Source organism: Sciurus vulgaris, assembly GCF_902686455.1.
Source record: "Sciurus vulgaris genome assembly, chromosome: 8".
Lineage (NCBI taxonomy): Eukaryota > Metazoa > Chordata > Mammalia > Rodentia > Sciuridae > Sciurus > Sciurus vulgaris.
The window spans coordinates 49,886,532-49,912,577 of record NC_136468.1 but is presented as its reverse complement, the minus strand read 5'-3'; the positions used below and the strand labels follow the sequence as shown (position 1 = coordinate 49,912,577).

The 26,046-nt window shown below is 37.0% G+C and overlaps 1 protein-coding gene across 4 annotated transcripts in view; it reads right to left on the bottom strand.

The window, feature by feature from the left end:
• Positions 1-434: 434 nt before the first annotated feature.
• CALCR (calcitonin receptor) overlaps positions 435-26,046 on the bottom strand; it is a 121,363-nt gene continuing 95,751 nt past the window's right edge. For all 4 annotated transcript variants that reach the window (XM_079149672.1, XM_079149674.1, XM_079149673.1 and 1 more), the window contains 7 exons: positions 19,169-19,295; positions 11,213-11,366; positions 9,406-9,466; positions 9,258-9,324; positions 7,198-7,416; positions 5,949-5,990; positions 435-2,453 (listed from right to left, as the gene is read on the bottom strand). In XM_079149672.1, coding sequence (XP_079005798.1) covers positions 2,217-2,453; positions 5,949-5,990; positions 7,198-7,416; positions 9,258-9,324; positions 9,406-9,466; positions 11,213-11,366; positions 19,169-19,295 — 907 coding nt within the window. In that variant the 3' untranslated portion in view covers positions 435-2,216. The remainder of the gene's footprint in view (positions 2,454-5,948; positions 5,991-7,197; positions 7,417-9,257; positions 9,325-9,405; positions 9,467-11,212; positions 11,367-19,168; positions 19,296-26,046) is intronic.

Below are 26,046 nucleotides of genomic sequence, written 5' to 3'. Positions count from 1 at the left end.
GATGATGTTGGACAGATCAAGTCTGGTCACAGAATGGTGAAAACAACAAGAACAATGAAAGGATATAATACTTCTTGTCCTGGATCTCTTTGCTGTGCTTCCTGAACTTACACAACATAGACTGCTAGTAGTGTGTGGTCTTTGCATTATCAAGGGAATAAGAACTACACCACGGAGTCAAATTGAAGACTGAAGGTAGTTACACTAATAAAGATAAGGATCCTGACATTTTTGCACATGATTTCTAGCCAATACTTTTGGATTACTCTTCCCCCTCCTGTAGTACAAACCAGATGAGATGTCAGCAGGCCATGCTTGAAATGAAGAAGTGAGCATGAAATGAACAGGAGACAAGATGAATGAATGGAAAAATGAATAATGTATTTCTTTAGAAAAATATGCAAATATACATCTTTTGCTTTTAATATCTCTGTATTAATTTATACATATACGTAGCATAAGCATTTCACACAATTTTGGGACTATGTACAATACTAATAAGCTGTTTTGATTTCTTCAGCCCCTACTATATTACTACATTAGCACAATAACATCTAAAATATTTCAGCAATATATTATCACATTTGTACGAGAGCTGCCTGAAATACTCTGTTTTCCATGTTTGTAAACAAAAATAAGAACATTACTACGTAACACTGTGATTGGAAAAATACCTTCTTCTCAATTCCTCCCTTACATTTAGTAAAGGAGACTTAATTTACTTCAGTATCCAAAATACATTTTCGTTGGACAAATATAACTTTTTCTGGGTGCACTAAATATGTGACCAGAACAAATCAATTTCTTGTCTTTTCACAACTAAATCACTTCTGAAAGGCAGTGGCATGACACAGATGAGATTTGAGATTTGGAGGATTTCAGTGTATCTCAGCATACAAATTAAATAATGATGACTCTGATTACTGTTGCAAACTCACCAGTTAACTGCTGGTGCCAGTAATGTTACTGGCTTATTCAGAGATTTTTGAAGATCTTACACTAGGAAGTGAAGAGAGATGTGGAAATACACTACTGGTTTTAATGAGAAATTCTACTTTTATTCTAACATGAATTAATACGTGCTTAAACTTGTAGCATTTATGTTTTTTCTTCCTGTTTTGTTAATAGCAGCACACAAGAGGTCAACTATACACTGATTTATAATTAGCTCTACTGAAAGTTCCTGGAAAAGACTGCGATCTTGTTAAGCTTTGAAGCTGGATGGAAGGCAGCTAATGGACTTATATGGAGTCTTTTAATTACCAGTCTTAAACACATCTATCTTTTACTGCTAGATAGCACCCAAGGGCAAGAGGTAATCTGCTTTATAAACCTCAGAATGATTTGCTTTATAAATCCTGGAGTTTAGGAAAGTGGAAAACTCTTTAAAGAGTATTCTCTTCCACTAAGAATTATATTTTTGGCAGTTTGTGAAAATTTAGTGATGGATTCGTTGCGACCTCCCAATTTATAAATGTCAGCCTCCAAAGCATGTTCAGCATTAAGACCAATTCCTTACAGCAGTTAGGGTCTGCCCAATGGACAGAATTATCCAAAACCAAGCTGAGCACGTAATAGTTCCAGTAAATTGACTCAAGATTTCTTTTTCATTCAAAGCATTATGTTTTCCTGCCAGATGCAGGTCTTTTCTTCCACATCCTTAGTCATCTTTATATGTGAAAGCCACTTTGTCTTGCAGAGGTCATGTAATTTGTGCAGTTTACATTGTATGGATGGTAAAATATGTAACATCAGAATTGACTGAAATAAAAAAATTAAAAATCCGATCCATAGCCAAATACAGAAATATTCTAATTCAAAATCTAGAGTTAAAAAGAAATATATTGATAGTGATTTTAATTTTTCAAAGGTAGAAATGGCTCAAGATTAACAAGGAGCACCCTGTATCTGAACTAGGTCAATTTAGTTGCGTTTTTCTTGGATACTTTGCTTGCATTACTATGACATTTGCATCTCAGTCCTGGATGAATGATGGAGTTCACAAGTTGCAGTGGGAGACTCCATTCCTAGACTGTCTCCCAAAGCAATAGTACCAAGAATTACTTTCTTCAGAATCACTATGGACAAATTCACTTAATAATTCTTCACAAATGATATGCTCAGCTCCTGGGAGGATGGGGATCGTTAAATGCATGATCTATCTTTCCCCCAGGAAATGAAGGCTCAGTGATCACAATGCTGTGTTTGCTTCACATTCAAGCGGATGACTCTTGCTCGATGACGTTCAAGGCGATGATCTCAGCACCCTCCTCGCCTTGGTTGTTGGCGGGATCGTTCCTCGGCTCCTGGTGGCAGATGTACACCGGGATGTCGCCCGCTTCAGCAGCGGCCGCGGCGGCGCGAGCAGCAGAGCGGCGGGCGGGGCGCCTTCCCCAGCGTTGGTTCCATTGGATTTTAAACTGCGCCCATTGGCGCTTCACGGTGGTTTGGACCTGCAAGACAAGAGGGAGCCTTGTTTTCATTAAACGATAATAGTCTTGAAAATCAGCTTACTGGTCTGAAAACAGTTTTATTAAAAGCCAGAGTGTAGAGAACAAGTGGGATATGGTTTAGGGACAGTCCTTAACAGACAGGAAGGGCAAGTAGTGTGTGCAGACCCCTTGCAGCCCCAAGAGGAAGAGAAGAGTGGGAGAGACACAGAAACACAAATGACCTTGCATTTCCCCTTCATGGTGGAAGTCCTGGGAAAATGGGGAGAAGAAAGCAAGGGATAATTTGCTTTCTCAGATGTACCCTTATTATAGCAGGCCTTTCTTATTGATTCCAAGAGCATAATCTTGAAAACCGATAACCCTGTAAAAAAGTCCCACATTTGCCCTGACACCACATCCAACATGGTGTCCAAGCAGTGGAGTGGCAATGGCTGTGGACAGAACCACAGGCTCTAGGTAGTATGAAGAAAGGAGCTATAGTCCCCACCCTCCTCACATGGTTTGGAGGAAAACGGCTGAATCAGAGTAGGCCTGTGGCTTGGTCAAGGAGACTATTGACTGAGAAGACCCCCTAGGGTCCTCAGAAGTGAGGGGAGTCACCAGAAGTTTCAACAGCGGGTGCTAGCATTAATATTTGGTAACCAGCTGCACTTTTGGACAAAAGCTTTTGAACTAACTGCATTGTTTTCTACAATGAGACTTGTAAACCACTACAGGCTGCTGGAATGGGCTCTTGAATGCAAGGAAATTATATATGTATTCTTAAATGCAAGAAACTTATAGCAAATGTTTTAGTTTTCACACACTTATAGCAAATGTTTTAGTTTTCACACCCTTCAAGTTGTGATTGTTAAAGTGAGGTTCTTCTGATCATGCTTCTTAATCTACAAACTTTTATCCACAACTTATGGGCAATAGCTAAAAATATGAAAAAGGGAGAAAAATCTAGTGTGTCCATTCTAAGTACTCCTTAGAAACAAATTGTCCATCTTTCTAGTTGCAGACATCTTTTTGAGGTCCCTTAATACCTGATAATTTATTAATATGTTTGGATAATTAATGTTCTCACACTTGGAAGAATTGTAGGAAATGCTTGATACACAGTATGCTCTTGTGGACATGTCCTGATTTCTATTACTTTACTTCTCCAAATTTCTTCCTTGTTTCTCATCTGCCTATGAACCCACCACATGATCCATATCCATAAGAGCAATCACTGATCACATACTGACAATAAATCAAAATTAAAATTTACATCTCCCTGTAGTACAAATGACTTATTAGCCCCCCTCTATCTTTGTTAAAACTCAATATTCAGCCAGGCAGAGTTCCATCAGAGCTCTCTCTCAGAGGCAGCTGGAAATAACTTCTGGCATATGTGAGTGCCCTGCCTGTGTTCAGTGTTGTAAGGTGATATGTACACAGAATGCCCAACTGAGACCCAGATGCCTGAAATCCATGGGGTTGTGATATTACATTTGGCACAGTACATGATTTTTGTATTATTAGAAATGTCACACTTGCACTTTCCTCCAGTAACGGGATCTTAATGAAAATGGATATGGTTTCTTTATTTCAGAAAACAGATAACATACTCAAATGAACGCAAGACATTTCAATTGTGTGGAGTGCCCCTGGGTTTGCTTCCTATGCCTGACACCCCCAAAGACAGCATCATAGTTAAGACACAATAAATATTGCAGTATTTTTACAAATGCATGCAATCCTCTTGTGCTTTACAAGATATTCCTCTCCTGGATCTGTTTTTTATATTAGCCCTATTTTGATATTATTTTAGATGAAAAAATTTTCTTTTGCATGTCAACTGAAATAACTTAAAAGACATAGGTATTCAATCACAGAGTATTCGCTAGCTTAGTGCTGTACATGGGACGATTCAAGCTCTACTCATTTATTAGTTTTTGCTATTCTGAAAAAGAAAAAAGAAAGAAGTGGGGGGACACTTTAACAGTTGGTAACAAATGGATGTCTCAATTCTATCTAGTCCCTTGTCATGCTCCTAGCAGTAGTAAACGCACAATATATTTCTGTTGAATGATGTAATGAGCTCTTGGATGAAAGGATGATGGGAGGAAGTAATAAAATCTACCAATGAAAAGATAATAACAAAAACCTGGTCATGTTGAGGTTGGAGATAGGTAACATCACAGAGCAGGAAAATATTTTAGGTACTCATTAAATGTCATTTAATGAAGGAAATAGAGAAAAATAAGTATCAACTAATAATGGTTAGAAAATGTTTCTAATTACTAACAGGAAAATAATGCTGATATCTTAAAGTGTGATTTGTCTTGCATAGAATTGTTCTTGATAGGAATTAATTTAAATGATCAAAAATACTTTTGCACTGAAAGTTTTATGGGAGCCAGGCATGGTGGTCCACACCTGTAATCCTAGTGGCCCGGGAGGCAGAGGCAGGAGGATCATGAGTTCAAAGCCAGCCTCAGCAATGTCAAGGTGCTAAGTAATTCAGTGAGACCCTGTCTCTAAAGACAATACAAAATAGGGCTGGGGATGTGCTTCAGTAGTTGAGTGCCCCTGAGTTCAATCCCTGGTACACCCCCACCCAAAAAAAAAAAAAAAAGTTTTGCTGTTCTATAGAAAGCATATTCCACTTTTGCAAAACTCTAGAGAGGAATTATAGATACAGATAATTTATTGAAATTTAGTCAATTTAATTGGGAAACAGAAAATCTGGGCTCCAGTCCTGGCTATCACCACAACTATGTTTATGTATTGGGCAAATCACATGATCTTTCTGGAGCTTAGACATCTCACCTGAAAAATAAGGAAGTTTTAAAAGCATGTTCCCTGAAAACCTGCGAGTTCTTTGGAAGAACTTCTGGGTTTATAGCAGCTCCTTTTTTATATATTATAAATCAGAGTCCCAGGTAATTGTTGGAAGAAAGAGTACTCTGGTTAAAAAACCCTGGCCACATGGGGTTTTTATCTGTTAGGTTCTCCTGATAAATACGTTCAATATATAAACCATTTTTTTTTGGAGATCCTTTTTGTGTTTTAACTTCAAGGTGATTTTTAAAATGCTGAGTAGTGGTCCAATAGTTGCACCAAGCAATTGGAAAAACAGGGCAGCAGACTGTATAATCTGACTGGAGGCTGGTTTTGTATAGCAAGGGCCTGGGGCTTCCAAGAAGGAATAGGGACTTTCCTTTTTTCCTCTGTGGGAACCCAGAATGGTTCTCACTATTACTGCTGGGGGTGCTGACCAGCTCAGGAGGCAACCCTAGGAGATGAGAACTTAGCTGCATGTTTGGAGCCTACCTGCAACTGTATCACACATCCATAAGTAAGATTCAGCTTAAAGATATGGAAAAAACACAGTCCTGCTAATTATGAAAGCTGCTGAGGTCAACCATAGATCAAATGAAATGTGTATGGAGGCCCTTTGGACACCATAAAATACTGACTTTCTTAAACAGGCAATAGTATTATATGAAATGAAAGCAGACTTACCTCATTGTTGCAGAAGCAGTAGATAGTCGCCACAAAGAATCCCTAAAAAAGAGAAGGGAAAATAGAGTTGAAGTTATTTTTGTGTGCACTATGTTGTCAATCAATATCAATATACTTATATCAATATAATAGATTGTCTTGGGGGATAATTTTCCTATTGCAATAGCATGTCAAAGCTTGATGAAGTATAAAGGTAAGGAAAATAATTATCTAACACTCATTCAGTGCTATATGACAAGAATATTTTATTAGAAATGCATTTATTCTTGTAGGATTCTATCACATGGCAACTAGGACAGCTCTAGTAAATCTGGTTAATATACTTCTTTGTTGAACTTGGAGATTTTTTAGCATAATATGTGGATTAAAGTGGATTTGAAAAGACCTTTTGAGACTGAGGTCATCAGGTTCAGTAGAGAAAGCTTTTACAAACATCAGTGTCACAGTGCATGGCTGTCAACCTATGTCCTACAATTGTCATGGTACCCACACCCAAGTTCATCTCTCCAATCAGGACACAGATGAGGTAATCTCTAGGGTCCTAGAAACTGCTCAGAAGATTCCGTGTGTCCAAGATTTAATTACAGCCCAAGCTTTCTTTTATCACAGTAAATTTTGGGCTCTTTTTCACATTAAACCTTGGCAGTAGAAAATAAAATTAATTTAAATAGAATCTCCTTTTCCTGAGGACCCCCCATATTCTACTTTGTTCTCAAAATACCTAAAAATACCTATCAGTATACCTTCAATGGAATTGTGGATCTGGGCAGCAGCCATTCTTTCATTGATGCAGACTCTAGACAGCTCAGGACAGCCCCTGAGCCAGTTCCATTAGCTCCTACAAGAGGAGACCCCTGAACACAACTTTCCTGTACAGCCAGTGAACTGTCAAGGATGGATTCCTGACATTGCTTCACACATGGAAGGTCAAAGAGCAGGAGGCATGGGTAGTTCTGTGCAAATTCATTGCTCCTCATTGCCCCAGAGCAGAGTCAACATTTATTTATTAAAGGAAGGTCTGACAATTATGTGTGAGTGACCAGCTGCCTGGGTGGAACCACTTTTGGGTCCTGTAGGTGACAGGAAAGCAGGCATAGACAGTGGAAACAAGTGCCTTAAAAAACAACAACAACCTGATTTCCTTCAGAATTTTGGCTGGGGCCGGTTGCATTGAAATTATGGGGTTTAGAGTTCAATAGATCAGTCAGCTGAACAGGTCACTGAATAAATATGCTGCTGGCTGCCTTACCTGGAAGTGAATCAGAGAGTGCATGAGGTAATCGTAGATCTTCCCAAGCATCTTGTTGGAGGGCCTCCAGGGGAAGACGACAAACTGGATTCCAAGCAGGGGCACAAGGATCATAGTAGCCTTCACAGCCTTCAGGTACATGTGGGATTCCGCCTCATGGTTCTCCCGCATCTTAGTCACAAGCACCCGGACGATGTTGAGCAAAAAGAAGAAGTTGACCTGCAGAGATATGATATCACGAGCAAACCATGTCGACAGGTACCACTTAAAGATGTCTATTGTCCTCAGTTCTCCTGTACCCAGCATGAAGAGCAGATGTCACTCACACAGCGCAGAAGAGACTGCACAATTAGCCCAGCATTCCTGAAACTTCAAATATGGTAACCAGACTCTTTTCAGATCTGTATTCATTTTCTCTTGTATTTTTTCCTTAAATAAGAAACTATTTCCCCTGTATATGTAAATACAGGAAGTTCAACTCCAATGAGGCTGCCCATTCCTTATTTAGATTTTATAACTTGTACACAGGGGGTTGCTGACAACACTGGATGTGTTGCTATCCTCACGTCACAGCACATCATGGTACCACATCATGGCAAGAACTCGCCATTTTGTCTTTTCTTTATCAAGATGTCCCCATTAGTCATCTCTACTTAACTGAAAGTGAAGTGAGGACTGAAAAATGTATCTGTGAAGTCTGTATGTACCAGAGAGAGCAAACCCAGTCTTCTTTTATAAGCAGCATTTTAAAGAAAATAACTGCACTGAATTATAATTGGAATTAAATAAAGTGCGGGTTTTAAGCAAATATTTGAGAAGTTTAGACAATTGTGTGCACCTGTGTGACAGCCGCTCTAGAGACAGAGACCATTCCCATCACCCCAGAAAGTTCTCTCCCAGCTCCACCTCAAGCAAACACTGATTTCTGTTACCATGGAATGGAATATCAGATGGTATGTCCTTTTTTGTGTCTGGTCCCTTTGGTTTAACATACTACCTTTAAGATTTGTCTATGTTGTGTATATTATCATTCCACACTTCATAAAACTATTATGTGAAGAGTGTGCATGATTTGTTTGTTCACTTTCCTGTTGATGGAAATTGGAGTTGTTCCTGCTTTCTGATTATCATGAATAAAGATGCTATGAACATTGGAATTTGAGTCTTCGTGTGGACAGATGTTTTCCTATCTTTTTACTAGACACTCAGTAGTAGAATTACCTATTCAAATGGTAAGCGTGTGTTTAACTCTACAAGAAACTGCCAAACTGGAGTTCCAAAGTGATGGTTTTATTTTACATTCCCTGCAGGAGTATACTAGAGTTCCACTGTTCGTTACCCTGGCTCTTCTTGGTATGCTCTTCTTGGTATGCTCAGCTTTCTAACAGCAGTTACAGATGGGGTTATAGTTTTATTTCATCCTCATTTCAATCTGCATTTCTCTGAGGATTCGTGAGTTTGAGCACTTTTTCATAAGTTTACTGATTTTTATTTGGAATATTCCAACTCACTTCTTGAATTTGAAGATTTGTCTTTTCACTCTCTAAATATCAGCCTAGTTAAACGTTGTCAACTCATCAATCTCTTCCTTAGTACTTTGTGTATCTTGCTTTAGAATTCTTTTCTTACTTCAAGCTTATTAAGATATTCACCTAAGGTGTCTTCTAGAAGCCATTGTTCAGTTTTTCACATGTAAAACTGCAATTTACCTAGAATTTATATTTTGTGTTTGGTTGCGATGTCTTCATATTCACATATATAATTACTAAACATATGTTCAATATTTTTTCAGTATGTATATCCAACTGACTGTCTAGGTGTAGAATTCTTAGAAAATGCAGCTACACTGCTGTTATGGTGTGCATGAACATGAGCTTAGGGTAACCCCTCCCCCATAAATAAAACTTTTTTTGGAAGAACAAAATTGTTTTCCTCATTCTAGAATGTAATTAAGTTATATTATTTTCAAGTTATAATATCTAGGCTACATAGAAGTATGTTCACAAAAATCCCAACAAAGAGATAGCACTGTTAATGATGGATTCAAAACCAATTCTTACCACCAATGCTGCCATCACAGGACCATGGATGATGTAAAGCAGATGGGTTTCCACGCTCAGCCAGCAGCTGAAGAAAAGGGAGGGAACACATGAACCCAAATGCGTTTTCTTTATGTATTTATTAACTGAAAACCACCTGAATACTTACTTGTCATTGAAGTACAGGGCCCTGGTAATCGCATGGATGGTGGTTGGCACCAGCGGGAACCCTAAAAATGTAAAAAGTACAAATCACACTTGGTTTCCTGGCCATACGCAGTAACTCTAGTTGTATGGAAAATGGTCGTATACTTGCAAAAAACAGCAGCAAATTTAGTGTGTTTGTCAAGGTACTTACCTGATGTTTGTGCACAGATTGTCTTTGGTCAAGGCAGGTAAAAATCTCCTGGTTAGAACAACATGCACTTTCAGAGAGTTTGGTTAGGAGCTTCCAGATAATTAAAAGCTTTTCACAAATTGCCCTGTACAGTGGGGGCATTTTAATGTGCTCTATGATTATTATTACCATTGTTAGTAAGAACCCTAATGATGATGATTTCGTTGATGACTGTTAACTGAGTCTAGGCTCTCATATGGACAGGAGCTGGGTCAAGCTGGAGGGATGTGACTTGGGACAGTGTCTGGCAACAGTAGTCTGATTGTTTCTAAAGCCTTACTTGATAGTCACATTATTTCTTCTAGGCTTTTCATTTTTCTGTCTGCTTATATAATGTACATTGACCCTGTTTCCTTTTAATAAAAATCCGCCCAAGAAGCCAATGTAGACCCTCCCCTCTAAGTTCTTACTGCAGGACCGTGGCGGAGGCAACTGTGCCACTTCCTTCACTAAACTCCAAGTACTAGTAAGAAACACCTTTGAATATAAATAGAACTATGGAGATAGCTACTGGTGACACGGTCGGCCAAATCACATCTTTTAAAAATAAATTTCATTTTATAAATGAAATCTAAAGTTGTGATTTTCCTTGAAAAAGATTTTGTTTTTACTGAGTTATACCTATGTGCAATAGAAAACAGTTTGATTTGATTGAAACATCTGTAGAAAAAGATTTTGTTATTATCATCAGATTAAGAAATGCATCTCTGGAGAGGATTAAACCCACACAGTTTTATTTTCTGTGAATTATATGCAAAAAGAGAAGGTCTCAAAATATTTTTTACCTATGAATAACCTCAGCTTCTAAACTCATGAAGCATATAATTCAATATGACCACTGATTAAATGTTTGGCCTGAAATAATTTTAAGTTGGACTGTTCACTCAAAATATGATTGTGCTATTCACAGCAGCCCTAACATACCATTTCCCATTTGAGTTCAGAAACAAAAACTCATTTTCTGCATTTATTCTGAAATACATATTTTAGAATTAGCAAAAGAGGCATATGGACACTGAATCCTACCTGCTCATGTCATAGAAAGGAGAGTGTGTCTCCTTCTTAATCTAGAGGGGTATGAACTACACATCTCTAACTCCTTGGGTTCTTCAACTTCTTTCAGCCATTATTCTTTCTTTCATGCAGTTTTTTTTTTCTTTTCTCTTCCAGTACGCCCCAAGATCTGTAGCAACCTATTCCCCATGTCATAGAAAGGAGAGTGTGTCTCCTCCTTAATCTAGAGGGGTATGGACTACACATCTCTAACTCCTTGGGTTCTTCAACTTCTTTCAGCCATTATTCTTTCTTTCATGCAGTTTTTTTTTTTTTTCTTTTCTCTTCCAATAGGCCCCAAGATCTGTAGCAACCTATTCCTCCCACCCAAGATGGTGAGGGTAAGAATAATCCTGTCTCTGGAGGAATCTTCTTTTCAGGGAGATTAAAAAATTCTGTGTTCATTGTAAAAGCACATGGGAACACTTTCCTTCTATTTATAAGTCTCCGAGACAAAGACTAGAAAACTGTATACATATAAACACAACTCAAATTGGCTCAAAATTCAACTGGAGGAAATACATACCCCAGCCCAAGAGGTAATACCAGCGCAGACGTTGCTCCTCAGTGAACACAGCCACCACAATGAGGGTATGGAGATAGATCCCTTCGCAGAGCATCCAGAAATAGTTGCAGGCCATCATGTACTGGTGGAAGAAGTGCAAAATCTTGCAGCTCACCTGTTAGGAAGAAATGAAGACACTCAGTGGAAGACACAGGTAAAGATCTGATGTGAACACAGGGTAAATGCAAATATGAGCCAAAGTGTGCACATCTAGTTTACAAGGCAGTTTCCCCAAGCATTTGCTAACATGTGCCACCTCTATGTATCCACAAATATTACAGTGTCTACAGATATTACAGTAAACATAGATATTATATGACAGATATTATATATAGATATTATAGCAACATAGGCCAATTGAGGCCAAGTTCATTATGGAGACCTTTCTAGACTAGACAGGTTCATTTTCCTGCAGTCCATCTGAGACTCTTAATTATAGAAAATATCCAAGTATTTGTCAAGTGACTTTTATGACTCTTTTCTCCCTGTGGTCAATGAGCCAAAATAATCCTGGCATTTTTAATGCTGCTCCTGAAGTTCATTAATCCGTTGGTGTTGCTGATGTCTCCTTGGCAATAACAAAGAGAGGTCTCATGGGAGCCTACGGTAAGCCCAGCTGATGTTCCTGTTTTTGTTTTCCTATGGGATCTTTGTTTTCTATATTGGGGTCCAAGTGCTTGTCAAGCCCTCTCTAGATTATTCTTTACTTTATCCTCATGGAGTCTCAAGTGTTTGTATTTTGGATTTTTGAACACTGCCCCACAAGTCTCTGAGCCTCTATTCATCCCCTCTTTACTCTCCATTTTACAAATTCCATCATTTTTAGTTTAATTTACTTTTCATTTTCAGTTGCTCTAATTTTTGGTTCTAGAATTTCCAGGTAGTTCTTTTTTAGTGATTTCTACTTTTTGGCCAAGATGTCCTATCTTTTCATTCATTTCCAACATTCAGTATAGTTAAGGTAAGGTACTTTAAAATTTCTGTCTGCTAATTTTTAACATCTGGGCCAACACAGGGTCTATCTCAATTGTATTTTCTCTTGTGATGGGTACTGTTTACTAAAAAAAAAAAAATTTTATGTCTGGTAATTTTGAATTGTACTCTGGATCCTGTAAATGTAATGTTATAGACTCTGGATTCTGTTATGTTCCTTGAAGTTTTTTTTCCTGTTGTTTGTTTTAATAGGAACTTAATTTGGATAAATCCAAAGTGCTTATTTCTTGTGCAGTTGTTAATATAAATCTCAGTTCAGGTAGTTTAGACTTAGCTATGATCTGGATTCCTCTGCACACACAAGGCTGTGGGGCCAGCCAAAGTCTGAACTTAAGTAAATACACAGATTCTAGACTCTCTTCTCTGACTGAGATTTATTTTCCTCACTTTTTATTCTCTTCACTTTTTAGGTCTATCGTGGATCTAATCTGTGAGAGATTTTGTTAGGTAAGAGCTACTCAGCCATCATCATTTTGTTTTAAATCAATTTTGGATAATGTGCCACTGGAAAATATATTCTGCAACATTATGTGAGATAATGTTACTCTATGATGGTAGAGTAATCACATAGCAAAGTTTAAATAAAACAATTTTCACTATAAAATTGGAGGATCATTATTGGTTTTGACATGTAAGTAAAGTGAAGAAGAATAAACGGCAGAGTAGAATACCTTATTTCACTTCCATGTCTTGGTATTATTCTTTCTACTGTGTCCCCAAGTCAATCAGACACTCTTATTCCCAGTCCAATTTCTCCCTTCATAGGCTACTAAAATAGATCATGCCAATCTAGTTTTATCTGCTACTGAGTTCTCATCTCAGAAGCACTGCCATCTTGGTTGCCTCACCTACATTTATCTGCTCTCCCTTCCACTAGCCTCCCTCGGTCCAGCAGGGGTGTTTAGTTTCCACCCTGCAATTGATCAACTCTAGCACTTCAGTTCTAGGCACTCTTTCCAACCCGATCTTCCTGTGATGACCTAGGATAAAGGTATGGCATTGTCTGCTGGTTCAACTGTCCTGCACAAATGAGGTTAGAAGAAATGCATGTTGTTTTTCAGAACTTGGAACTCATTTGACTTTATTTATACAAGAAGCTACAGAAAGTGTAATTCAATTGTTTCAGTTTTTGAGGTACAAAGTGCTCAGGTTCCCAGGAAAAACTAATCTTGTATTGTCCTTCTCCTACCCAGATGAAAAGTTCAGAGAGACATTTATTTCTAGAAAATGACAAGTATCCTGCCAGCTTCCTTTGGATGCAGCAAGAACAATGCTTTTAATTCTGCATCCTGACTCTACATGAAGATCATCAAATGAATGGATGGAACAAGAAAATGAAATTTTAGATATTATGGAAATGAAATACTCAAACGACATAAATGACAATGGGCAATTTTCACATCACTCAATAAACTGAGGATCTATTCAGTCCTTATTTATGCCATGAGTTATTTTGAGTTTAACTCAAAAAAATAAAATAGAAGAATTTGAAGGAAAAAGATTCTGATCCTTGGCCAGACAGGAGAGAATATGCCTAAACAAAGACTTCTGAGAGAAGAAACTGACCACTTTGATGCAGAAGGAAGCTCACCCCTGCAGGGATTCCCACCTGAGGGATGAGGACACTCCTTTTTCTTTCTTTTCTTCTTATTTTGCCTCAACAAAATAAAACTCTTTTAGAAGAAGTGCAACATTGGGGATGAGGCAGCCTCCCTCTTCAAGAAATCACTTTCTTTTAAATATTTTCACTTTGGTATTGGGTAGAGAAATCTTTGTGCCTCTTAACTACTGATTCAGTGACCTTAGAATAGGGTCAATAGGAAAAAACAACCCATGTCTTTGCCTTTCATTTGCTTAAGAAAGAAAATGACTTTAAAAGTTAAGTACCACTCTGGAAAGCAGTGTGGAGATTCCTTAGAAAACTTGGAATGGACCCTCCATTTGACCCAGCTATCCCACTCCTTGGCCTATACCCAAAGGACTTAAAATCAGCATACTACAGAGATACAGCCACATCAATGTTCATAGCTGCTCAATTCACAATAGCCAGACTGTGGAACCAACCTAGATGCCCTTCAATTGATGAGTGGATAAAGAAACTGTGGTATATATATACAATGGAATATTACTCAGCCATAAAGAATGATAAAATTATGGCATTTGCAGGCAAATGGATGAAATTGGAGAATATCATGCTAAGTGAGATAAGGCAATCTCAAAAAGCCAAAGGACGAATGATATCACTAATAAGTGTAGGATGACACATAATGGGGGGGAGGGAAGGGTTAGTGTTAGGGTTAGAGTTAGGGTTAGGGAGGGGGGCAAGTATGGAGGAAGGAAGTACTGTATAGAGGGTAAAGAGGGGTGGGAGGGGTGGGGGGAAGGGAAAAAATAACAGAATGAATCAAACAACATTACTCTATGTAAATTTATGATTACACAAATGGTATGCCTTTACGCCATGTACAGAGAAACAACATGTATCCCATTTGTTTACAATAAAAAAAAAAAAAAAAAAGTTAAGTACTTTGTTTTCCTTTAAAGGAGATAAAGGGCTAAATCACAGAAGGTTTGCTGATGAATGTTCTTTTCTTTAATTTATGACTGTGGTTATAGTTTTCATGTTAGTTGCAATTTCGATGAATATTTGTAGACTGAAAATGTCCAAAAACTTTCCTTTTTCTAAAAATTTCTGTTTTATTTATTTATATATTTACTATCTCCTGTGTTTTCTTCTTGTTTTTATTTTTCTTGGTTAGGGAGAACCTTAATCAAATGTTTTCTGGATTGTCAGTTTTTCAAGAAAAATGTAATATTTCAAAACATGAATTTAAAGTAATTTTAAACATGGTTCAGTATGTGACTTAATGTTGATGACTGAATTCTCAGTCTCTGGATGCTATTACATCTGACTCTTTAGAAGTGAAGAAATTTTCTCCTAAGAAAGATAGGGCTTGAGAAGGGCTGTTAAGTTTTTCCTAGTTCTTGTTTATTTTTTATATTCAAGTTTATCACAGCAAGGAAATTTCTTCTTTCTTGATACCCAAATTCATTGCTTCAACTACAATGCACTTAAACTTCTGGATGGGAAAAACTCAAGAAATTGGGCTTATTTGAATGCATTTATGCTAGGATATGTATTTTCAAGATGAGACAAGAGAAGTTTCACTGTGCATCTTTCTCTCTCAGAGAAATAGCAGAAACAGTTTCAAGGATGAACGACACACAAAACAGTTCTACTTAGGAGTCTTTGTTACCTTTTCTTGAACTAATTTTGCTTGCTAGAGAGAGGTGTTCTGTGTTGTTTATAAATGGAAGGTTAGAGAGTCAACAAAAATTTTGATCGAAAATAATGACTTTGTTCAAATAGAGAAAGTACTAAAAAAATAGTTATTTTTAAAAAAAACTAGTAATTTTTTAAAACTAGTTATTTTTCCTCCTGGGTCAAGTGTATGCTTATTTCACAGGCATGAATTAATTTTCACATACCCAATTTAGTCAGTTGGTTTTAACCTACATTATTCACATGTATTTGGTGAGAACCGTGTGTCTTCATATTTTGTCTAATGGAAGAAACAAACATTTGGGAATGTGAAATAGGGCACAGCGTATTCTCACATCATGACATCACTCCATTTACCACATAAGTGAGTTCTGATTGGTGACCCATTCTCATTTTGTCTAGCCTCAGTGGAAAGGAGTTCCTCTTGTAGGTGTACAGAGAAAGCTATCTAGATTTTTGATCCTTTGTTTTCCATGATATATATTAAAAAAAGAAAGCACCCTTCAGAACAGGTAAAAATATGTCTGAATCCCACTTGTGTGGTTGCAAGACACATGGGACTGTTTCTACATGACACTGGATTCATTCCTAAGGAATGTGAAGAGAATGTCATGAATAGGTCTTTTCCCAAAATAGTAAGAGGTCAGTTTGGTCTGAATATTAAGATTTGAGTTTTGGGTGTTCAATGAATACTTGATTGAATGGATGAAATCCTGTCTTTGAAGTGTTTTGTAGCTTTTCCCTAGGAAGCTTGCTCTTGTGCAGTTAAACATTAGCACGTTTATTAGGTTAAAAACTTACAGATTGGAGAAAAAAGTGTTATCAGGTCATAAAGAAAAACTTCTTTCCTTTTTCTCAACTGTACTTTGAGAATGCATATGGGTGAATTAGCCTCACACATCCATCCCAGAAAAACACTTTCTTTTAATTTCTCTGGCTCTTCTAAGCTCACACTCATTCTTCCAGGATATCAGCTGCATAGCAGCAGGGCTGGGTCCCTAGACACCAGTTTACAGGCTTTATTAGAGATTCTAGGCATCAAAGGGGCTGTAGGGCAGAACTGAGTGGTGGCTAGGAAGCAATTTATGTACTGAGACTAGCAGAGTACCTAAGTGTGTCTGCCCTAAAACATCCTATGGCAGTGAACACATCTAGCAAAGACAACGAATAAGACCATTAAGATCAATAGAGCAGGAGCTGGAGTTGTGGCTCAGTGGTAAAGTGCTTGCCTGGCATGTGTTGAGGCCCTGGGTTTGATACTCAGCACCACATATAAATAAATAAAAGATCCATTGACAACTAAAGAATATTTTAAAAAAAGATCAATAGAGCAATAAATCTGTTGGAAAAGCCAAGTACAGAGATGAGGGGACTTAGTTATAAGGCAGGGGTTAACAGAAAACTTATGAGCAACTAATTGCTTGCTGTATGATGACCTTGGAAATTTTAAAAAGCTTTATGCTTTTTTGGGATTCCAGGACAATCCCTTGAAACTAAGCAGGGTAGTTTCTGTTATTCTCATTTGAAGGATAAAGTTTCTATAGGTTAGTAGTGAAGTCAGAAAGAGCCTGAATTTCGACTATTGCAAAATGATAAAAGGTTTAGCAAGTGGGTGGCAAGTTGCCTGGGGTTAAGAGTTATCAGTGTGAGAGAGACAGGAGAGGGTCTACCTGTGAATTTATAATACTTCATAATTTGAGCACTGCTATGGCCAATGTGTGAGGATTTAATAACCGAAGTGCCATTGCCTGGCCTACTTCCCACAGGTGGTAACTTTTTCAGTGTTTTCAACCTTAGTGGAAAATGGAAAGCCAAACAGTTGACTCTTCTTTGCTTAGCAAATTGCTTCTACATTAGTTTGAATTTGGCTGGGGTCAGCTTCACTAACTACGGTGTGCCAGTGCAATTGTTGACAGTCATTGCTTTGGAGTGGCTGAGCCCATTTCTTTAAGCACATGTATCTTCTAAGGAAATAAATGAAGGCTGTGGTGTGAAGATAGATAGGTTTGTGTGAGATAGGTCCATGTTTGAATCCCATTTCTAAGTACTCACAGTATGGGGAATACTTACCTTCACTGAGCCTCAATTTCCCAGCTTTAAAAATGGGGATAATATCTTTCTCACTGAGGTCTTGTGAGGATAAAATTAAGTGAGATAAATTTTATTTAAAGCAATTAACACTGGAAAAGAAAACTCATCAAAATAAACCTATTTGGTCATATTATTCTTCAGGTAAAACAGGACTTTGTCTCTGATAACAGATGTCATGGTTTTAAAAGATGAATCATAATGCTTTTCTGGATATATTCATGCTGCAAAAATTATTAACACTGAGGATCCATTAGAAGACAAATTAAGCTGCTTTCCCATGCCATGCCACTGTCAAGCAGGATGCATGCTCTGGGCAGATTTCACGCATTTTTGTCATTGGGTTGGCAGAACTGTCAAATGCCAGTTTTGAAAGATGAGGCTATCTACAGATGCTTGCATAACACAGTTAAGCAGGGAAACAAAACTGAAAATATCCCTTGGCCATTCACTGTGTGGTGAGAGCTTCTATTTGAGCTTCCAGATGCACTCTCCACGCCTCACACAGTCCTGGGCCAGAGATATGGATCTGGATGCCTTCACTAGGGCTTCCTTGCTCTCTGGTTTCTGGTTAAGCTCATTTAATAGAACCCTTAGTAGAGAGAGGGAGGTGAGAGTAGGTGTTCACTCCCTTGTCCCTTTTGGGGGGTTTCTACAGCTGGCTGTGTTTAGAGGCAGGAATCTTGAGTTTCTGAAGATCATCCCTCAACCATATCATTTCTCTGTCCTTAGCTTCCTCCCTCTTTCCCTCCATTGTCTGCTCAGGCCTAGGTGAGGTAACAGTTCCCAGTATATTGTCCCTAAATTTGTATTGGGATGAAACATAGATCAATTTTACAGAATAAAAATGATCAAATATTGGCAATTTCATATGCAATGGAAGAAATCATCACATCATTAAATTGTTTTGAATTGACCAATTAAAATGTAGGCCATTAATGAGTAAGAAAAATATTTTTGGTTGAAATTGAGAAAGGCAGGAGATGCAGAAAAGCATCTGTGGATTTTTCAAGATGAAAGTATTTACTAAGGATCAAATGATTATTAAATAACAGAAACAGTGATTATACAATTTTAAGCACTGAGTTGATAAAAAATTTCTGGAAAGTAAACGGTTGTTTATACTTTCATAGAAGGAGGACACTCACCAGATTTGATTGTTGTGGTGGTGTTCATGGGCGTGAGTTTCATGGATGTACTCTTTTGCCCCTAATTTTTTTTAATTCTCTTATGTCAAAGCATGCAGACATAGAACATATTTATATGACTCATTTGAGTAATGCATAGTGTTGAGGTGACTGACCCAAACCCTCGTACAACAGCCTTATCGTATGATTCTCAATTGCTTGTGATTCAATGATTCCAGCCCTTTACTATAGCATGTAACAATGATTTCCAAGAAATACCTAGAACTGATAATGCTTTGCTAAGGCCACCTTTAGCTCAAGATGTAAATATGATTGCAGATGTAAATAGCATTAACATCATCGTCCCTATTTACAGGTACTAGATTCTTTAAAATAAAATTAAAAACAAAATCATGCAGAGCTTACTGGGTCCCTTCGCACCAGATCTCCATTGGGCACAACTTCAACCAGGTGGATGATGATAATCATGGAATTCAGAATGTAAGTCAGAAACATGTTCTTGTGCAGAGTCACCCGTTGACAGCCGAGGCTCCTAAAGAAAAAGCAGCATCAAGTATTAACTGGGGCCCAAATATTAAAGTCCTTGAAAAATACTTGATAATATTTTTCATATTTCTTTAGCAACAGACAGGAGGATGTATAGAAGTAAATGAGGTGGGTCCCATCCTCAAAACTAATTATTATATTTTTGCCTTATTTTTAAAAAAACTTTTAAAAACAATAACTTCCTACAATAACTGAAAGAGTAAAAGTAATCACTTTTGATTATGATAATGTTGGAGAAATAATTAAAAGAAGGGTTTGTAGAGGAGAAACCATCAGGAGCGTGCTTCAAATGAAAAGTCTACTGTTTGTTGTAACAAGGCCAAATATAGGTGGCAAATGGGGTCATAGAGCAAGAAGTCAGAAGCAAGGATTCCCAAGACAAGGGACAAGATGCATGTCCTGGAGCCATTTCATACACAGCTTCAAGTCTGCCACCATCTTTTGCTTCCACCATGTCTTTTGGTATCTTCCCAGATCTCAATGTGGAATCCCCACTGTGGTTCCTGCTTTCCACACTCTCCTGCTGGTGGAGCTCGGACGCAGGCAGAGAATTCTAAATGGGCTTAAATTTGATCTCCTTGTGAGGCATATTGTGCTTCAGATCTGATCAGACCTATCTGAGTGCTGCTGCTTCCTCACATAGTCACTTTCCCACCTTATGAGTACTAAGCAATTGGTTGGATTCTATTATTCCTTTCTCCCCGACTTCATAAACTTGTACATGTGTCCTGATGTGAAAGTTCACATAATCGAGCACTACTTCGAATGTCCTTTTTCACTTTTTGGATGCCATGAAGACAGCCTGTGTCATGGTAGAAAGAAAATTGGAATGAGAACTGTAGTTAAATAGAAATCCTTTATCTATCATATTTCATCCAAAAATATTAGTATGATATATTCACTTTAAAACCTGAGGTTATTCAGAATAGCTACTCCTAAAACAACTTCATGGAATAAAGTCTTCTTTTGAAAAAGAAATCCTGGGAAAGATGAAATATGAGAATGGTCTGGATTTACTTACAATGCTTTCCTATATTCACAATTCAAAGGATAGTGAATTGTCAATTATCTGTAGTCTAAAGTAAGTGTAAGTAATAAGGATCTCTGTGAGAGCACATTTGGATGACAGCAGCTACACTTTTCACCTTTTCAGGAAGCACACACATTAGGAGTTAATAAATAATAGTTTATTATAACTTATTGGGCAGTATTAGAATATAGAACTTTATGTCCAGAAGGCAGTGCATGGTAAGGATGGGGTTTAGAACTTACCCATACCCACACACTACAATGGATTACTTTATGTGTCAGCAAAAAACCCTGTTAAATTAAACCAAACTTACTTGGTTTTATAATAGTGCTAAAGGCAGGTTGCAAATTTAAGGCTTTCAAAAGAAAAAAAAATAGTTATGTGAAACATTGCCCAGATTTCTACAACATAAACTCTTCCACCTTGTTGGAGTCCGTGATGTTGAACCTGTGGCCCACCACCTTCCACCTAGTCATAATTGCATTTAATAATTCCTCTCATTAGGAAGTAAATATCTGTGGTTTCCTTATGGCATTCAGTCTGGCTTAGCCCACGACAACCGATATTGTCTAGAACAAAAAGCAGGAGGAAGGTCTGCTGCTCCTGGGCCTAGTTTTCTTTAGCTTGGGTAGAGTTCAATAACCTGTTGATGCATAGCATTGGCGTAAGGGACTTCATTAGCTACATTCTCTGTGGAAACCAGAGTTCCCTGAACAAAAGATATCCTCTCCACCTGTAGCTTCCTCACACCCTTGTGTCCCTGCTCTATTTTTCTTCTTAACACTCATCACCTCCTGATACAGCACTTATTTTTTTATTGCCTATTATTTTCTCTTTTCCTCCTACTATCATGAAAGTGTCCAAGGAAATTGTTTCTTAGAACACCAATGCATCATTGGACTTAAGACTCATTTCTTAATTAAAAATATATCAGAACAATTTTGCTTGAACTGTGACCACTAAGCAATTTTTTTCAGTACATCAAAGAATTCTATTAAATGCTAGATGATTTCAACCTCATACTTTGTATCATATTGAACATTTAAAAAATTCTTTTTTTATTAAACTAATGTTGGACATCATCCTGTTGTTAACACTAGCTCATATGTATATATAATATTTATTATGGTTTAGATGTGGTGTCCCCCAAAAGCTCACATGTGAGACAATGCAAGAGGTTTGGAGGAGAAATGATTGGGTGATAGCCTTAACCTAATCAGTGAATTAATTCCTATGGGATTAACTGACAGTTATGGAGAGGCAAGTGGGATGTAGCTGGAGGAAGTGGTTAATTGGGGGTGTGGCTATGGGGTATATATTTATATCTGGAAAGTGAAGTCTCTGCTTTCTGATCACGATGATATGAGCTAATTTCCTCTGCCAAACTCTTCCACCATGATGTTCAGCTTCACCTTGAGCCCTGAGGAACGGACCTGGCGTCTATGGACTGAGACCTCTGAAACTGTAAGCCATCAAATAAACATTTTCTCCTCTACAGTTGTTCTGGTTGGGTCTTTAATCACAACAGTGAGAAAAGCTGACTTAAGCAATATTTTATATATAGAAAATATGTATAAATACATATTTATGTGCATATACATATCTAAAAACATATACATGCTTCTCATTAAGAATATAGAGAAAATGATGGTTTAAAACTAGATAAACTGCTAGCCTCCAAAGGGAGACTGTCTAATAATGAATTTCTGTTTCTTAAAAGTTCAAATATAATTTCTGTTTATTGAGTTTAAAAAAATTTTATTACATTACTCGATGACATTTACATTCATCTTTTTGAAGTGAGTTAACAATACTTGAAGTTTATCAAAATTAATTAATAATTGAATTACTGTGTACTTAATATGATCCAGAACTTCTAGTAGAGGCAGGGGATGTATCAGTGGACAAACAGAAAGTTTGACTTCAAGGACCTTATATGCAACATAGTTGCTTATTTACTCTTATTGTGATTAAGTGTTCTGAAGAAGAGGAATAGGCTCTGGAGAAGATTAATTGAATTTAACATAAGAATTATTAATGCAAAAATCCTGCTGCTTGAGTGGATATAAGAGTAGCTGACAGCATTTTCTTGTCAGATCTGATGTGTTTTAAGTAGAAATTGCATAAACCTGATGTTAGTTATACTATATTCCCCTGATAAAAAAAATAGGCATTTCGATGGACAGAACATTGCTTGTTATTTGAGTGACAGGGAACAACAGGTACTATAGATTCTCCAATAGTGGGAGGACAAGACACCATTATCTGCTGTCTTGGCTGAACCATGGTGTCATTTCAAATATGAGGAAGAAATAAGTTTACTTGACTTCGAATCTCAAAATGTCATATTTTAAGGCTAAATCAAAAAGTCATTTTAATGATTGTAGTTTATCTGGTATAAATCTTTCACAAAGAATTTGTTTTAAGTTATTAGTACTCTATCTGCATATGCATGTATACTTTTTGAGAGCTTGTAACTGTACGAGAAGGCATTTAATATTTGCCTTGAGTTTTGCAGATTATTTACATCAGTTTTGGTATCACTCCTATATAAGTCTGTAATTACAGTCACATTCAAAGCAAACAAGGAGCAGCAAATAAGGAAACAAGTAAATGTTTGTATGGATTTACTAGTCCATGGGATAATATGAGATAGGAATTTCATTTCTATAATTGGTAAAAGTCCAAATTATATCTTCCAGTGTGACTTTACTTTCCTTTACCTAGTTATTGTACTTTGTTTACAATGGACATTAGAACTAAGGGCAAGAGAAGAGGGTACTAGTGCGTAACTGCATTAAGACTCTAAAAAAATCAAAACATAACAGATCATATGTTGTCTTTCCTGATAAGGAACTTTCTACTTTTAGATACAGCACAAAATTCTTATCAAGAACTCCCCTTTTAATCATAATGCTTGCTTCTTTTCCTGTTACTACTGTTCTGTGGGTGAACAATGTGCATTGGTATGGCCAACAGTTATCCTGACTGTCCCAGCATGGTAGTGCCCAAGTTGGAAGAAAGCAGGCTGTCCTCGGTGCCTTCAATTTGGTGTTCTCTCTGGAGGAGTAGGAAGGCAGCCAGAGACATAAAATGGTGGACACCTCACAAGATAAAAGACTTGTCTCTCCATCCAGTATGTAGATGTGAAATGAAAGAGCAATAGACACTGAGTTGGTGGTAGAGGAACCATTGTTCTTTCTGGATGACCCAGTGGAAGCCACCTTTTTGGACCTCCCTGACTACCTATGCTTTTTGCCATGCAGTAAAGACACTCCATGCTTTTCAATATATATTTCTAAAACCTTTTGGGCAAGAGTAGTAAATATTGAAAATATTTAACAACCAGAAAGTATACGTACTGATCAGTCACAATGGCTGTTAATGAACATTCTATTTATGCTTTTCTTGAGAGAACACATGAGCTGTGTAAGTATTTAAGTGTATTCCACAGAAAGTCAAATTGATAAATTGTAAGTAGCACTTATGGAATAAGTGAATTTATTGAAAACTTGCTGTAAATGGTGAAGAACCAAACTCAGGCAAATGTGCACTTACATAACTTTCCCAAATCAGTTTTCCCTAAGGGTGTCTACATCTTAGTTCTATTGTTGATATGCACTATTGTCATCTAATAGTGAGAGGTCTTGCTGAACTAACTTGATGTTTATATTTCATTCTTCTCCTTATTATTGCTCCTATTTTCCCTACAAAGGTCCTAGAACAAATAGCTTCTTAGAGTGGCTGTTTTCTATCTTTAACTGGTGGACTAAAAACACCTCTATAGCATGATGAATGCTATTTAAACTTTCATACAGTTATGAAAGTTGTTGCCCTTTTTATTAATTAAATCACTGAAACTCAGTTTCCTCTAGATTGTAGAAGGCACAAAAGTTTAGTTTTCTTCTTTTAAAATAACAAAGATGCTACGTACATTTCTATGTTAATTTTCCAATGGCACAGGGAGTATGATTTTTATTTGTTTCAGAGTTACATAGCCCCTCTGCCTTTTCCTTTTTCCTGAAGACTAAGAATAAAATCACATTAGATTAGGGCATGCTTTAATGGTCTCATTCTGAGTAACAGCACAAGAATTTTAGTGAAGTATTTGCAGATCCATGGCCTCCTGTACATTCAGTAACTTTAAATTCTCTGCAGGCCTCCTTAGCCTGCTGGTTTGAGGACACCTGTAGGGTTACTCCTTTTGATAGACCTTGTAAGGTGTGTTTCAAGAGTTCTGAGGATGTCAGAGCGAAATTTCATGGGATGATTATGAATGAACTAGTTCACCAAGAGGAGTTGCATAACTTCTCATTTTGGTTTCATGAAAGTTTTATGCAACTAACGGTTCAAATTTTGCAATATACCCCAAGAATACAGAATTAAGCAAGAGATTGATGATGGATCATGTTTCACATAAACACTGGTATTTAAGAAAATAAATTATAAACCCTCAGATTGTAAAGTACAGTAAAGATCTTAAGGGTGATGTTAATTATTTGAAAAAAATTCCTGGGAAAAATTTGCAAATTAATAGATAAATTCCAGTGTTAGATCAGAATTACTTTCTACTTCACAACCACTTTTATTATTTTTAAAATGCAAATATAAGAAAAAATTAGAAAAGCCAGGAACATACTTCAATTTTAAGAAAACAGATGTATTTAAAAATTTCAATTTGGGCATTTTTAGGAGATCATTGAAAACAAGTATAAAAATTGTATCTCATTACTTTGAATTTGAATATTTGACATCTCCACATTTGTGGCCTACATTTCTCATTCTTCTCTTGTGTGGCTGCCCTGGAGAGTCAGCTATTTCAGTTTATGTCTCTGCATTATTAGATTTAGATTATAAATTAATAATACTTATTTTTCCTCCCCAGATTTAAGTTGTTGATTGATGGCTTCTTAAAATAGAGACAGTAGAACAAAGTCAGTGCCTCACAAATGATCTGCCCCCTACTTTCTCAAGGATTACAGCAGTATCATTTTACTCTGGGTTAAAAGGAGTAGAGAAATAATATAATTTGTCCTTGTGTTGTATTCTTTTTTTTTTTTTTCCTTCCTATAATGGGGATTAAACTCAACGACACTTTACCACTGAACCACACCCCTACTTCTCTTTATTTTTTGAGACAAGTTCTCACTAAGTTGCTGAGGTTGGTCTTGAACTTGGCAATCTTCCTGCCTCAGTCTCCCAACCATGTGTCACTTTTTTTTTTTTTTTTATGTGTCACATTTTTAAACACTCATCCTCTGTGGCATGATACAGAAATGATAATTGAAAGAACATTCTCATTTTCTTTGTTGATTTCACTTTCACATCTCATAACTTGTTTAAGTGAATAGACAAATAAAATACTAAGAGATGCCCCCTTGACAATTACCTTTAAAGTCCTGACTACATTTATTAGTTGCACAGCTACAGATATGGAATTTTTCTTTTTTTCTATTGTTCTGCTTTAAAAAGCTTAAAAAGTTGGCTTTTAGAAGCAGACTTTTTAATCAAAGTTGTGTGAGAGTCAAGATGATGTATTTATTCACCATGGTGAAGAGCCTTTGAAAAATGAGCAGACATTCCAAAATTAATCATGCTATGTGATTACTCTGCTGTGTTCTGATCATTATAATTGAAAATACTCTTCTAATTCTAGCAATTAATACCTCATGTCTTTTTGCTTTATCAGTCTTTCTTCTGTTAAACC